The sequence below is a fragment of the Falco naumanni genome, chromosome 9 (assembly GCF_017639655.2).
Source record: "Falco naumanni isolate bFalNau1 chromosome 9, bFalNau1.pat, whole genome shotgun sequence".
NCBI lineage: Eukaryota > Metazoa > Chordata > Aves > Falconiformes > Falconidae > Falco > Falco naumanni.
Window position 1 is genome coordinate 17,125,849 of NC_054062.1, and position 16,617 is coordinate 17,142,465.

The 16,617-nt window shown below is 42.2% G+C and overlaps 1 protein-coding gene across 2 annotated transcripts in view; it reads left to right on the top strand.

Moving 5' to 3' along the window:
• HSPA12A (heat shock protein family A (Hsp70) member 12A) overlaps positions 1-16,617 on the top strand; it is an 89,258-nt gene that overhangs the window by 21,607 nt on the left and 51,034 nt on the right. The window contains exon 1 of one of the 2 annotated variants that reach the window (XM_040606711.1): positions 9,658-9,958. The exons of the other annotated variant lie outside the window; for it this stretch is intronic. Coding sequence (XP_040462645.1) covers positions 9,931-9,958 — 28 coding nt within the window. The 5' untranslated portion in view covers positions 9,658-9,930. Of the gene's footprint in view, positions 1-9,657; positions 9,959-16,617 lie in introns of those variants that run through there. 2 annotated transcript variants of the gene reach the window in all.

Consider the following 16,617-nt stretch of genomic DNA (forward strand, 5'->3'; position numbering starts at 1 on the left):
TCTATTACAGGGGAAAATACTTGTGCCAGTAGGGTTGTCAAAGGACCTAGAAATGGAGATAGCTCTCCAACTGGCTTTGTAAAGCAATGTTACAATTACCTCCTGTGATCTTCACTGAGGATTTGGTGTCTCTGAATCTGAAGATCCAGATAGACATCTAGCTATCTCTGAGTGCTCTAAATGCTGGACATTTGCTCTTCCCAGTGTTGAGCAGCTGCATCTCAGAGAAAGCGGCAGTAAGTTAGACGCCTAGAAAATCTGGAATTAACCCTTCAGAATTAGTAAGCCCTTCTGAACTATTGTTTTCCTCTCCATTGCTGAGAGATCCTGAGCCCTCACAATATCTATGCAGTGCTATAGAAAATGAGTTATAGATGCCTGTGAAAAGCTGACTTTAAAACCTCTTGTTTAAGTTACCTTAAGTGCAAAATTGAGATGATGAGAGAAGTGTGCTGCCTTTGTATTGATTAAATATCCAGCACTGAAAAGTTTGAAGAAGGAAGGGTGACTAAATAGTGACTCACGGCGATGTCTGGATTGCTTACATGTCCATTGTCTGCATGGTCCATTTATGACTGGGAATACAGTTTTAAATTAATGTTATTCCAAATCCACTTATCTGTAGAAAGTGCCCCTCAGATCTTGCATCAGTGAACAGGAAGATGTATTTGATACAAGCACCCTATTTTCCCTGTAGCTATATACAGTATTTCATGTCTTATTAACATAATCTATCTATGGTGAAGTTTATAGGCCTTGACAGATAGCACCTCGGGTGAGAAAAAAGATGACAGAGAAAATTTACCAAGTCAGTCATTCTGGATCTGTTCTTGGACAGCTTGACACCAAAGGCTATAAACATAGACTGGAATCTGAAACCTTTTCTGCAACAACCTTGCTTTAGAAAACACTATTCTTATCTCCTCGTGCTTATTCCTTTCACAGCAGTCACTCCTTGCTGTGAATTCCTCACCATGTGCTGCTTCTGTTTCTTGAGCAGTACCTTCATATGGATTTTTTTGTTTACTACCTGTTTTTATTTAACACGTGCAGACCTACTTTATGCTAGTACAAGGATTATGTTTGTGAACCATTTGATTTGATACAGGCTTGTGCCTGTCTCTGTTCCATTTCTTTGGATGCAGGCTTTTCCAGGAGGAGGACTGCTCCTGCACTGGACACTGCATTAAATAATACTTTAATGGCAGTAGTTTTGTATGTTCACATTTCAAATTGCCCATTTGTTATATGAGTAAAAGAATGTCACTACTTCCTAAATAACAGCACAGTCATATGCAAGCTTAAGGCAAAGGATTGAAAATATAGATTCAGCTAAAAATACAGTCCTTTAGAAGAGAGATGTCAAATGGATTTGAACAGTATTTTTACACATATTTCACTATTTATAAATGGTGTCAAGCACTTCTTTTTGTGTCAAATGTTATGCTGCCATTCTAAACAAACCAGAAGGAGTTTCCTGCAGAGATGGCTTTTTTTTATTGTGCTTGCTCCCTTTTCTGCAGAACTGATTTTAAAGAAACACCTACATTTACTTTCACTGTCCTATGTTTCAAAGCCAAGAGACCTTGGATGAACAAAGATCATCTGAGTGGACACATTAACCTCAGTGCATTTGCTCTGTTTGGGTTTGCAATCATCCTTGAAGAGGTCTGCTGGTGTTACAAGATCCTCAAAGCAATCTAGTCTCCTTTTCAGCATGTTCTGTCCTCTTTATTTTTTTTTTTAAATAATATTCAAACTCCTATTGTTCAGCAGACTCCTTAAAACATCTGAATCCAAATTCTGTGACAGTCATTCTGGTGATGTAGACAATCACATCACCAGCACAGGTTAATGAAGTGCTAGCTGAAGATATCTGTATTAGAAAGATTGGCATACGATGCATCCTCTGTCAGTTCCCAGACATCAAGGCAGCTGTCACATAACCTCAGTGTTTCAAGGCCTGATTTAAAATTACTGAAAGCAATGGGTGATTTTTCCATTGATTTTGAGAGACTTTGGATGCAGCTGAAAGAAGCTGCAACCAGAGTTTGTCATCATGTCTTAAGTACAAAAAGGAATGGAATATTTCTGTGGTCAGTGAAAATGGCTTTATAAGATATGCATGCATACACAGTATGCTAAAATAATCAGCTGTGTCTTTTTCTAAATGCCAGTCTTCACCAAGAAATAAAACCCAGATCTTTTATTGCGGCTAATGGGGTCACTGTTACATGATTCTTCTTTTGTCAATGAAAAAAACAAATTAATATAATTCCATTTTGCTTCTTCAAGGGATTAAAGCATCATCTTTATGGTAGTTAGGAAAGTGGCAACATTTAAAGGAGTATCATTTTTTCTCCTGAACAAATTCTTGGTTTATTGAATTACCAGACTGGAGCAGTTTAGTAATAATTTAGGCTAAACACTTAAAGGAATGTCAACAACATTCTTTTTCTGCTGGCAAAGACAAATGAAATAATAAATCATTATTGAAAATACTACTGGCAAATCTAACAGATTTAATAACAGGAAGGATGTTTTTTGCATTGTATGTGCCAGTTTAAATATTTAGGTGCAGTTTGTTGTAAAGTTTGTTGTCAAGGTTGCAAAGTTTGTTGTCATTTAAGTGAGAATGGACAAATAATGGACTTCTCCAGCCAACAGCTTTATAACTCATCAAAGCAAGATTTGAATCATGGTTTCTAATTTAAATTACCTTTTAAGTCAGTAGAGTTCTGCCATCTTATTTTTATTTTTTTCTTTATCTATTATTGAATTCCCAAGTCAGGGACAAACTGTATTCTTGCTTGCATTTGTATGAATAGCAGAAATAACTTATTTTTACTTTTGTTTTTATATAGCTGTTGTAATTAAGTCAGTATTAATTTATAGAAGCTAAATATATGACATATTTCAGTGATGTTAATCTTGTATGAGATGAACTACTCTTAAAAATAGTCATGTCTTTGTTAATGACTGTTGGATTGTTACTTAGTATGTAATTGGACTTTTTAATTACTTGCTGTTGCTCATGGTAATTCCTCACCTTTGCAGATATAATATGACTTACTGATTCATGGCCTTTATTTTAACATACTAGGCTCCATGTTTAGAAATTGTCAAAACCTGGTATGGAGGTCTGTCTTTAGAAAGATTTTACAGCAAGTGAGAAGAGTGGTGTAACCTTATGGAATTGGCATCCCTTTAGTGATTAGGCAGAAAAAAAATGATCACAGGTCTCTTGTAACCTGTGGTGAGATAAATTAGCTACTGAGTGGAAAATATCACTCTGTTCATTTGGGATCTTATGTACTTTCATTTATATGTGTGTGCCCTCATTAAAGATTCCAAAAATAGAAGTATGTGGTGGTTAACAGAGAATGTAGAGTGGCACATCAAGATTTTGAGAAAATGTTGGTGATGCTGAAGACACCATTCATTTCACACATTTTAACAAAAAGTAAATAAATGACTCATAGTGGTGATTGACTGATGATATAGACTTTTAATTTTTGAAAAAATGTTAGTTATTAGAATTTTCTTAAACATTTTGTAAGAACATATTTCAACCAGTGGATTCATGCTAAAATATCTAATTCTACTATGTCTAGGAGTATTTATGTTTTTTTCATCATCTGTGTGATTTAGTATGCTTTGTCTACTCATGATTGAATATGGTACCATTTGATGTTCTAAGTATAATTTTATATTGAATGTTCTTTTAAAAAAAAATGCTCTGAAAAAAATCCAGCATCACTTATATTTGCAGATTTGTTTCATGAGCATTTCTAAGGCCTATCTTTGTAAAACATCTTTTACAACAATTTTGCCTTTTCTTTTCTTAGAAGTATAAATCAAATCACATAATGTTCATACACATGAAATGTTAAAGGTTATAAAACCTATCAAAATATGTTTCAAATGTTAAAAACATTTTCAGTATTCACCAGGCACTTCTTAAGAGTGTCAGAGGGCTTTTGGTTATTTTTCATTTCTCTTCAGAATCTAAAATGTCCCAGTCTTGCTGCATTGTTAAATGTCAAATGGAAGCTGGAGGTCAGTGGAATCCATTAAGATTTACTCCAGTAAGTAATCAGTTGAGGTGGTGGTAGAGATTCATCTGTATACTGCAAATAGTTTCTTGTAAAACTGATCATGTTATTTCTCTTGTTTTCTCTGACTTTGCAAGCCTGCATTTCTTCAGTTAGCCTTTAAAATTCTTTTATTTCTCAGTACATGTGTGTGCCTCAGTGTGACCACTTCTACCTCCTAGACCCCAGGTGAGATGGATGAAATCTAATGTGCATTATAGTGCCCACTCTTCCAGTTCATTCTGTACTAATCTGGAGGATCTGGCTGGACATTTTTATTATATTTGTGTGCTTTCCACAGTTTCTCAAATGTCTTAGGAAAAAATAAAACCAACCCTTAAGCTGACATGTCTACTCGAAACCTAAATGTCTGTTCCTTGTAAGTAATCAATCTGTGGAAACTGCATGTAATTCTAGATTCAGATTTTCCCCTTGGATGCAATTTGTTTTGAGTATCATGTCAATCATGTGTTGCTTATCTTTCAGCATGCTGCCTTTTCTTTCTCGTATTTAATTGGACCACAGGAAGCTTCAGAAAGTGGTTAGGTAGGAGCCTGGTAACTGTCATATGTTCTATGTATATGATATCTATGTATCACAGGTGCACAGTGACAGAATGTACTTCTATATCACTTGAGTCTGATAATATCTGAGTTCTTTCCCCTTTACATTGTCAAATTCAGTACACTCAGGCTGGTACAGGATATTTTTAAGGGATGGAATTATTACTTGCACTGCAAAAAGCATTGAAATTCTGGTGATGCTATTTAATTCAGTGAAGCAGTCTGCAAAGCAAGGGTATGAACAATAATAATACTTGAACATGCCATCTAGGGGGTACAATTTATTCTCTGGATCGTAAGAAATAAGGGAGGCAGAATTTTGTCCTGCCTAGCTGTAGTTGGGTTTAGAGGTGGCTGAGCCATTTGCCACTTTTCTTAACTTCAGTGGGAGCCAACATGCTCATCACTTGCAGAAGCAGTGTATATATTCATAGGAGCCATGTAACAAAACTAAGTTTATTGTTTGATGCATATGCAGCTTTGTTTCTTTTGGAGCGATAAGAAATGTGTGGTAAAACAAGCCACTATGGATGCACAATCTGATTGATATTTTAAAAATGCCTGGACGGAATAGTATTTTTTTACTGTAGATAGATGGGTGCATATTTGGAGAGTAACACTCAGATGACGGTGTGATCACATGAAGTTATATGATAAATCTTTTTATTCTGTTATTTTGTTTGTTTGTTTGTTTTGTTTGGGGTTTTTTGTTTTGTTTTAATACATCCAGGATAGAGGAAGGGCAATAAATTTAAAGAAAAAAAGTAGTTCAGGACATACAGTATGAGTGGAAACATTTTGGGACTGAGCTGATCTTTCAGTTCTGTGCACACAGCAGCTAGCACTGCTGTGCTATTTGCGATCTGTGCGTTGAGATACACAAGGAGACTATTGAATGTTACTGTGATGGGGCCACTGGACACACTGTTCAGTGTTCAACATATCTACATAGTATAGTTTGTAAAAGAGGTGAAAAAACCCAGTGTAAGCAGCGGGGAGGGCTCCCATATCTGCATTTGAAAGTACTCTTCAAGTGAGCGCATTGCCAGAGATTTGTGAGCACCAGAACCAGACTTTGTGTATACAGCCTAGCAGATTTGCTGAAAAAAGCCATCCTGCTGTGAAATGTTGGAGAATTCTATGCAGGCTGTGTTCCAGAATGATGCACTTCCGACAGATGCTGGGATACCAGGCACGAGAAATGTATGAAAGAGGTGAAAACTATATGATCTGTTCCTTTTGAAGAAACCCTTCATATCCTTATGTGCTCAATAAGCTTCTTTATTGAAACGCTGTAACAGCAATGAATACTTTTTTGTTCTGTCTTTAAGAGATTTCTTCAGTATTAATATAAAAGGCTGTTTTTAGGAAAGAGCAAGATAAAAACTGCATTTAGGGATACATATTGCTAGTTGACTCTGTAATAAAAATAATTTCTAGGTTTTTAGTACATGAAGCAATAAGCAAATGGGAGAGGTTAATGTGCTGTAAGCTGAAAAACTATACCTCTGGAATGAAGGAGGAGACTGCAATAACAGTTATGCGGGTGGCAAACAAAAATCAGGTATTGTATGTTTAACGATGCTCCAGAAAGTACGTAAGAGGAAACTCTGAAGTATGAAACCATTGTCCAAGGAATTTTAATTGAGCAGATGGACACTGTGCTTGATGAGGGATTCCTGAGCTACCAAGATGCAAGGCATACTTACATGCTTTCTATTCTTAGATTTATAATATGGTGTGGTTTTTAAAGATACAACTCTCCCTGGTAGCAGTATTGGGCTGGGTGTTGGACTTCAGTGGTACACTGATCTCTGTGTCTGTAATAATATCTGTACATCTTGCTGTCAGGTGCATTGAAAGCAATATTCAAATACCTGTATTCCTTCCAGATCTCTGTGCCTAGTTACAGGTCACTGATTCTCAGTGCCTCACTTAGACCCTTGCAATCATGTGTGAGAAGCACACAGCTCTTTTCACTGACTAGCCACAGTTTTATGTAGCTCTCACAACAAGTGAATATGGCTCTGAAAGGGCACTGTGGTGGTCTTTACTTTTCTTAGGAAATGTTGATTGATGCTAATGGATAACATATATATAGTAGCTTTGCTAAAATCAGAGCTAGGTTAGACAGCATTTTTTCTTTAATGCCAGTGTATCTGAACCCTTTCTGTGATGAATTGAATGGTTTGAGGCTGCAGCTTTATGGGGATCACCTAGGATAAGAAGTGTTCTGCAGATGCAAAATACAGTATATTAAATCACTGGTCTTGATTGTGCTCGAGAGGTGTTTAGTCCCAAGTAGATGCTTGAGAGGGAACTTAAAGCAAACGTCTGCCCCGGGCTACTGCAGGAATCCTGCTTCTCCCCACAGTCAAGGTAATACCCGTAACAAATACTGGGTCTGGTGCTTGAACTTAACAGTGATGGGTGCCTTGATTGTCTGACAGAATAACACTTCCATGTTTCAGAGTCAGAAAAAGGTTCTTCCTTTCTGCTGCTACTCCCTTGCAATGTACTATGCCAGCTGATGTTAGTTCACTGAGAATGAAAAAAAAATGCTTTCCAGACCCACACTAAAACTGAATCTTGTGTAAGGGACAAGTAAATGAGGTCACCTAGGTGCTTGTAAGAACAGGTGTTCTTACAAGTGTAGATGACTTAACTTGTGCCATCCTTTTCAAATTCTATCCATCCACAGTATTTTTACATTTTAATAATTATATTTAGACTCATTTCCTGTTATGCTTATAAAAAAATAAACCACTACAACCACAAATTCCAAACAATCTGTCAAAATGACCATAAAAATGACAAACTTCCCATGGAGTAAGTAACAAAAATATAGACTCTTCAGCCCCAGAGCAGGCTTATTTGATACAGTGACCTTTTCAGAAAGTTTTTTCTTTCATATGAAATGTACTTTTGTATTTGTTTCCAAGGGAGAGAGATCACAAGGGAAAAAGAATGCATAGTTTTATTATTATATAATTCATTTTTACTTATATAATTAATTTTGATCTATATAAAACAAAACCAAATTTAAGGGATCTTAGTTCTTAATTTTGTACTTCAAATTGACAATCTAATTTTTACTTCAAATGCATTTTTTTTTAACTTGGTTCTTCTCATTAGATTTTTAAAAGGAGATACTAAGCTTTCTGGGCAAGGGTCTTGTTTCTGAAACCAGCAGTCACATGTGTTCAGATATTCTCCTTCTGCATTATTCAAAACACCTACAGTTGAGTGTGTAACTTAGGCAACCTGGCTTGATATTGAATAATGTAGTCACTGCGCTGACATTCAGAGAGATGTCTGTACCCAGCAAATGCTATTTTTATGTGTGTTGTCTTGTTGCTTGAAGGTTCATGGAAAATTAGCCTGCATGCAATATTTTTTTCCTAAAAGTATACACTTTGGATATGTGTTTGTGTGTTCCTTGATTATTTCTTTTCTTTTCCGTCTGCCTTTGTTAATTATCTCAATACATTTTAAAAGCCTGTGATTAATTGCCATTGAAGCACATTTAATTTGAAGCAAAAGTTCCTGCTATTTAAGTCTCTTGTCAGGAAACCAAGTATTAGAGTTGTTTGGTTTCTTATTTCCGAGGCTGTTTACTGACAGCATAAATATTCAGCCTGACTCTAAACAGGTAATTAAAGCCAACTCTTGGCCAGATGTTCCCCTTTGTTGCCTGGCGTGGTGTGGAGGGAAGAAGAGGAAGCTGGCCCAGTGCACCTTCTCCTCGGGTTTAGGCAGGTTGTGCGAGTGATCCTCATGTTACTGAGCATCTTTGAGAACATAAGCTTACAGTCGAGGCGAACAGTGGAGCGAGGTGCTGTTCCTCCATCCCTGTGTGCTCCTTCCCTCTCTTCTCCTTTGTGCAGCTGGTTTTGGGAGGCAGAGAACTGAGTTCAGCTTTTTCCCTGGAATAGACAGTGGATTTTGGGAAGTTGTCTTTATAGGGTGTACAGGATTGGTGAAGGCCTGTGAGATGAGTCAGCTGTGTAGACATGATGCAGTTTACTGCTTTAATTTTAACCTTTGTGCCACACCTGCTGTCCTCAGAGGCAACACAACTTACAGGGGACAGGGCTAATGCTGTGAGAGGAGATCAGGGAGCAAATAAAGGCAGGTGCTGAGTAAGCACCTGCAGTGTCTAGGGTTTTGTTTAAAAATTCCCTAGGCCTTGGGGTTTTCACAGGCATCCTGCCTTGTGTGAGCAGCAGCTTTGGTGAAAGGCCTCAGGAGAAGCTTTGGGTGAATTTTACAATGAGTTGAATGTTAGTGACTTCCTAAGCTTAGGAGTTAGTGAGTAACTGAGGCTGTGCTTGACATTAATGCCCTGATTTACTCCATGTGAACTGCTGGCAGTGCTTTCAAGATGTGCATGGCCGCTGAGGCTGGAAGGTAAAGGAGAATTAGACCATGAAGCATGGGAGGAAACCAGAAGAACACTTCCTTTGCCTTCAGAATTGTTCATGGCAGGTTACCAGCCTTATTTTTATTCTGCATTTGTAATGGCTTCTTTCTTAGTTTGGCAAACTCTTAAAACTTAGTGGTGGGTCGAGTGACAGTAGGGGAGTGTGTCTCTCTCGCACGTCCAGGAGACAAGTTAACTCGCTAAAGATCACCGGGAACAAGGGGTTCTGGCCCTGATGGCGCTGCAGAACGGCGCGGGAGAGAGTTCTCCCCAAAGGCAAATGAAAAGAATCCCATGCTGTAAACGTCACCCTGCAATTCCTGATTTCGGGGCTCCCGTTAACGACTGCTGACTGTTGAGGTTCGCTGTACCTGCTTCCCCCCCGACAACCTGAGGGCAATCAGCGCAGCCTCTGCCGCCGCCAGCCCCGCTCCCGCAGCCCCGTCCTGGCGTACCCAGGGTGTCGCTTTCCACAGCCAGCACCGCGGCGGGTTTCTGCTTCAGCAGCCGTGAAATGCGCATCTGGGGCTGGGCTGGGCCGGGCTGCCCGCCGAGCGCCCCGCCGCCCCCGAGCCGCAGCGCCGCTCCCTTGTGCGGCTGCGGGGAGCGGGCGGGGAGGGGCGGCGCAGCCCCGCAGCCGGCGCGGGAGGGCTGGCAGCGCCGAGCCGGGCCGCGGCGTCCCCTTGGCTGCCGGCACCGGCCGCAGGAAGGCGCGGCGGGGCGGGGGGCGAGAGGAAGGAGCGGAGCCGCCCCCGGGCAGCGCAGCGCAGCGCGGCTCCGCCGGCGGCCCATGCCGCGCCGTGCGCACTGAGCGGGGCAGGGGGCCGCGGCGGCGGCGGGCGGCGGGGCCATGTCGGAGGCAGAGAGCGGCGCCGCAGGTAAGGGGGAGCGCCCCGCTCCGCGGCCGCCAGGCCCCCGCCGCAATGCAGGAGCGCGGCTGCTGGCGGCGGGGCGGCCCCGGCTTATCGGGGGAAGTGATCGGGAGCCGGAGCCCCGTCCGCAGGGGGGGAGGCGGCCCGGCGGCAGACAATATCCCGGCCCCGCGGCAGACAATGTCCCGGCCCCGCGGCAGACAATGTCCCGGCCCCGCCGCTCCGGCCGTGGCAGGCGAGGGGCAGGGAAGGGCCGTCAGCCGTCCCGGCGGGGTCCCGCGGGTGGGGGGAGGGGGGCTCTCTGCGGGGCTCGGCCCCACGGAGCCCCCCGCCCGCTGCGGAGCTGCCGCGGCCCGTCGCATGCGGTCCCCGGGGGCAGCCGATGCGGCGGGCGGGGATCCAGGTGGAAAAAACAATGCGGCGGCATCGCCGGGCCGGGGCGGGCGCCCTGCCCGGTCGCCGGGGCTCTGCGGCGGGCGCGGCCCCGCAGCATCCTTCCCGGGGGGGCTTTGCGGCTCCGTCTTCCCCCGGGTCGGGATCTCCCTTTCCCCGCAACGGCCCAGGAGGGAAGGGGGAGGGCTTGGACTGGAAATCGGGCTGCTGCTGAGATGAAGGCAGGCTCTTACTTGAGTAGCCTGATGCACTGAAACAGAAGGAGCGGGCAGGTGGGTGGCAGCGGTAGCGCTGCCAGGGATGCGAGCCTGAGCATCCTGGCGCAGCCTCGGGGGCCGGGGAGCCCAACGAGGTGCAGGGCTGGGACTGAACCCGAGCGGGTCCTTTTCCCACGTTGACGGGTCCGCTGGTCTCTGACTTTGCAAATGCGACATGAGAGCTGAGGCGATCTGAGTCTTGTTTTGCCTGAAACCAAGATTCAGTGGTTTTGGTCCGTGTGCGGTTTGCAGTGTGCCGAATAAAATAAGACAAGCCTCTGCAGGACAGGGGTGGTCTCTCCCTGTGTGGGAAGGGAACTGGGGGAGGGAGGAGGGTTCCCAGGATACAAATGATATGGGTGAATAACCCTAAGGGGAATGCAGACTCTGCCTCATTTCATTCACTCTTTCTATCCCTTCTTCCTCACTGTATGCTGCAAAGATTTGAGGAAACTGTAATGTTGAGCCTAAGGTGCTGGCAGTAATATATGGAGAAACTTGAAATGCTGAGTTTTTACTGATCACAATGAGATTTGGGGTATATTTTGAATGGAATAGCTTAATTGCAGTGCAAGTGGAATAAAAGAGTCAGAAAGTATCCATTGTAAAAACCCCAGGGAACAGTACTTAGAAAGTAGTTGAATCTTCAAGATGACCTGCTCTACTGGATTCCCTTCCCATACACCACCCCCCCACCCCTGACTTCTAAATGTACTTTCAGTGCTTCCTAAATAAAGTCTCTAATATCGGTTTGAAGTAACCTGTAACAGTTTTCTGGAACACAGCTGATAACGGGGAAAACAGACTGACAGATTCATTTGTCTTTTAGGTGATAGGGTATCGTGCGTTTTTTTTCTCCTGCAAAGCTGCAAGGTTGGTGCAATGCAATACTGAAATTAAGTAACCTGTGACATAGGGAGAACCTATGCAGAAGGGATTTTGTTAAAGACAGAAGACCATGTAGCAAAGCAATGATTTGTTATGCCAGAAATCCTTATGTTCTTTCCATGCACTGGAATGCTGAAGCTGTCAGAGGAAAAAAAGGCTTGAGGGATAGAATGTGATTTAGTGAGTGTTTTATTGACAGCATTGAAGCTGCAGTCACTTATGGCAGCATAGTACAATGCGTAAAAAAAAATGTCTATAGGTAAAATAGCCAAGTGTTGTATGCAGTGCCTGCCAATCATTTTTATAGCTTCGGCTAGCACAGCATTGCGGTATCTGCAGCTTGGTTAGTAAGAGCCTGGATGAAATTGTTCATACTCAGGAGCTGTTGCATGTAAAGCTTCTAATTATACTGACTTTTGGCATTTTTAAAACCATTGGCTTGTAATTGGATGATGCTGATTCAGCTGACAGGTTTTGCTTAATGGTACTGTCACCCTGTAAGCTTTGTCTGAATCTTTAGTTCATTCCCACTGGGACAGCAGTTGGTGTTCAGCAGAGCCGCCTGGCTCCGTACCTGCCAAGTTCCCCCAAAGCCGCAGTCAGCTGTAGTGAGGCCCCAAGAGGTCTGTTCTGTCCAGAGGCTGATTTAGCTGATGCATGTATGGTGTAAGGGGGCTTTATCCCAGTCTAGAGGGAACGAGCAGGATGGCTGTCAAATACAACCATCCCTGGCGGCTAGGAGAGGCTGCTGAGGCCTCGCATGTCAGCTCCAGTCAGAGCAGCCTTCAGGAGGCCAGGTCTGTGCAGGAAGAGCAGAATGTTGTCTCACCTACAAAAGACCTGATCCCTGCATGTAAATGTCAATATTCAGGATATGGTTTGCTTTTTGACTGTGTTGCTGGTGGTGGTGGTTATATATGAGTTGACTGGTGTCTCATCTTGTATTCTTCTCTGCCAAATCCTCTTTTCTTTTTCCTTTTTTGTTGAGTTGATGTGACCTGCCATGGCCAACTTCTCCCAGTTTCATGGGAATGCTGTTGAAATTATTGAGCCCCCTTCTGGATGTTGTATCTGCTATTGCAATTAAATCTGGATTTTTTTCCCCTTTTTTTCTTTTCTGTTAAAGCTATAGGTCCAGTCAAATATTCTAAAATTCTCAGTTCCTTGTTCTTCTAAGCTGTTCTAGGTGACTAGTTCCCTTTTTGCAGTCCTCTGCTGTGATTTCAGTTATCTATAATCGCACCAAACAACCGTCCCTTTCTTAAAAAAAATATCTTAAAACCATAATTTTTATTTTGAAACACTAACATCCAAAGGATCTCATCACCTCCATTTTCTGTACCTGAATTGTTCTGCCTTTTGATGGTGTGTCAGATGGGATTTCAGAAGTGTTTGGCTTCAAAGAGCGTACCATTTATGGTTTTAGAAACTTCTCTCTGTGGCTGTTTTAGTCTGTAGGTATGGCAAAGCAGCAAATTGTCTGGTTTGGGTATTTAAAAAAGCTGTGCTTGCTCTCAGCAAATGATAAGGGAAAATACAAAAGTAAGAAGAAACATTTCACTCAAATGATGCTGCTTCTGAGTAGAGCAAGAACAGTCATGGCCTTAATTAGGTATGAAGCACCATGACCTTTTGGGGGAGTTTGGATCTATTATTTTTTAAAGTAAAGTAGATGTTGACATTTTCTATATCCAGCTTAGAGAAATCTTTGGAGCATTTTGTCTATCCGTATATGGCTTCAGTTGCTTACTTATTTAGCTTCTGTACAGCACTTGTCACGTTTCTATCAAACAGCCTTGCTAGATGAAAACAGACATGGATGAAACTCCAGGCTGCATTGCTGTCGCACAGGCTTGTTCAGCTGTATTTCTCCAATGGTGAAAGAGAGAGGTACAGGGAAGGCTTGGAATCTCTTTCGGGAATGAGCTCTAAAGTCCGTCGGTCGTGACTGTAAATGGTACGCTGGCTTCACAGATGTTTTGCTGAAGAGTGTGCAGCTGTTTGATCATGTAAGGTCACAGATGTTGGTGCTGCGGTGAGGGAATGCTGCTGCCAAGTATGAACTTTTCAGCGATCTGAAACGCCTGTAACATACCTGCAGACTTCGTCTTCTTCTCTGTGACAAATGTTGTGGCTCCTGGGTCATTTAATTGAAACTGCCTTAGTGACCAGGCACATTTTTGATCTTCAAAAGAAGATTCCGAAGCTCTCATTACTCCGAATATGCCAGCTATGGCTCATGTGCTGTGCTGTTAAGAAACATAGTGGTATGCATTTAAAATTAACAAATGCAAGTTTTAGATCTTGTCATAACTAGTGACACAAAGCAGTGACTTTGCAGTATTTTAAAATTAGGATGGCAGTGGTGAACTGTGTAAGTAATTGGTTTTAAAACAGGAAATTCCTTCAAAGTCTGTCTCAGGGGGATTTGAGAAAGGTTTTTATGTAAATGAAAAGGGAAATGCAGTCGGTTCAAATAAAGAAAGCAAAGAAATGAACTAAAATACTCAGAATGTGGAGGCCGGCACTCAAGTTAGAAAGCCTTTGTTCTTTACTAAGGACTTGAGTAAATGTCCTTACTCAGGACTGCATCAGGGTGTGTCAAGGACATCAGAGAGCAGCTTTAGGAGCCGCGTTGCTGTCCCCACCATCGGCACACTGCTGGGGTCTGGGCCTGTGCGAGAGCCATTTGGCGCTCAGTGGCCCAAAGCAGTATCTCTGCTGTGATTGATGTGCGGGACTCTGGGCACATAGGTCGGTTCTAAAGGCATCTTAATTTACAAGAACAGGGGATGTGGAGAGGATTTTACTTATAGCTGTTTCTTCTGTCAGTAGTTCCTCAGTGCCCGAGTCGACACTCTCAGCCAGTGCTCTGCAGATGCAGTTTCTGGGGAACACTGAGAGACATTTCTAGTAATTTTTATCTGTTGGAGTCCGAAAAGAAGTGTGGATGTGAATGGAATTTCATAATAGCGATTTCATGTCATCTGAGGGAGTTTATTCACTTAACTTTCTCTGAAGAAAAACTGTCCCAGTTGTAGAGGCCTACCCAACCTGCCTTGGTTTCCTTGGGGAAGGAGGCAGAGATGAATATTCTGCTTATGCTACTTCTTTCTCTCATAGGGAATAATCTGGGAATGCTGTTTTGATTTGTCCATTTCTGAATGTGTCTTATGCTCTTAGAGAGTAGTCCTGAACAGCACTAGGGCTGAAGCAGTTTCTCTCAAAGGGTTTTACAGTCCTGAGCACTCCATGCCTGCCTGCCCCGCGCAGCCTTCCCTCGGGAGGCTCTGTGGGTTGGGATTCGCGCTTTTCCCCTCTTTCCTATGAGGTCTGAAGAGTGAGTGTTTGGGTGTGTCTCTCCTTGTTAGAGTGATTGGGCTATTTTTCTCTGTTAAGAGGTAATAACAACATTAAAATCACCGTTTCTTTACTATGTCCTTGCCACCTTCTTGTCATTGTCTGGGAAATGCATTCCTCTGACAATTTGATCTTACGGATTTCATTGTTTGAGGACTCTTGATGCTTTCTCCATGCTTAAAGATCAAAATACCTGTGGTCATACTAGGCTGACTGGCAACTAGCCCCATTCCCAGCTGTCAAACAGATCCCACAAATTTAACATCTCTTTCTCAAGTTTCCATGGATACCTTAGTAGAGCACACGCTGTAATCAGAACAGCAGGGCATGCCATTTGCAAAAGCTTTCGGTATTGTCATTATGGAACTGCTGCATTCAAAAATCAACCTTTTGTAGTAGCTCTCTTGCTTACTCAGCTATGTTCCAGTTCTGGTTTTAGCCATAAGAACTCCTTTGCAGGCTGTACCATTGGCTTGCCACTGTGACAGTGGAACTTTTTGGCTGGTCAGTGTTGGTCTCTGGCTGTGGGATTTGTGTGCACAGTCATGGTACCTGAGTGTAGGCTTGGTGGATGCTGCTGTAAAAACCTCTGGACATGGGTTTTGGTTGGTGACTGCTTGATTTTGTGATCTGCTCAACAAATCCTTAAACATGTACTTTCTTCTGTCCGTGGCTTCTCTTCTCATAAGGTATTTTCCTTTAAGCCTGATAGCTGATCTGTTTTCAAGATTGTAAAATAAAAAGAATAAAGAAGTAAAGACTTAGTTTTGATTTAGCGATAAAGTGTCACTCAGAGCTAAATCAATAGCCATAGTCACAAATGACTGCTAATGAACTGTCAAATGTGATACCAATTTTGCAGTTTCACAACAACTAATACTCTCTTATTTTCCCATCTTTGAACAACATCTGGTTTAATAGCTTTGCAGAATATCAAGGGATTTATATATAGCATCACTCGTGCTGACTACCATGAGAAGTAACAGTTATTCTAGTTTGGCGCTTCTTTTTGCCCTGTCTTCCCCTTTCTTTGTTGTTGGTGGGTTTTTTTGTTCGTTTGTGGGTTGGGTTTTTTTGTTTGTTTTGAGTGGGGTTAGGGAGAGAGGTTTGTTTTCTATCATCAAGACTCTACACCTACATGGGTCATGTTTGGCATTCTTGAAGAGTGTAAAAATGAAGACAGACACTTTCAAGTACTGTTTCCAGTCCATGTTTTAAGAAAAAGAAGTCACTGCATTCATCTGGTTTGAGACTTTGCAGGGTACTTAATGAATCTAGGAATTCTTGATAACTAAATAACCTTTTTGCCTTCTAAGTAAACAAATACCTCCAAAAGTGTTCTTATTTTTCTGTGCTGGTTACATGGTCCAGAAAAGCTGAACAGTAATTATTGTTCAGTCTTCGGATAATGTTTCTTTGCAATCCTAGATTAAGATATTCATTGTTTTCAGGATACAACTGTGTCTTGAGGAGGTTCTTAAATAGGAACTTGCCATCAAACAGGGGTTTTATAACTCTGCAATATTTTGATCTTGCTTTTTAAAGAGAAAAAAAACAACTCACCAGCCCTTCCTCAGCTGGTACATGGTGTTTTTCCCAAAGAAAGTGATTAGCATCACAAATGCCCTGTGTTATGAGTGTGGTCCTGGGCATTAGCACATAATCTTACTAGTGGTATTCCTGACAACCTTGCAGTGAACCAAGTAGGTGAGGTAGATGATGACAGACATGATGATGGAGGAGCAGCAACAGGAAACCTTTTCTAGG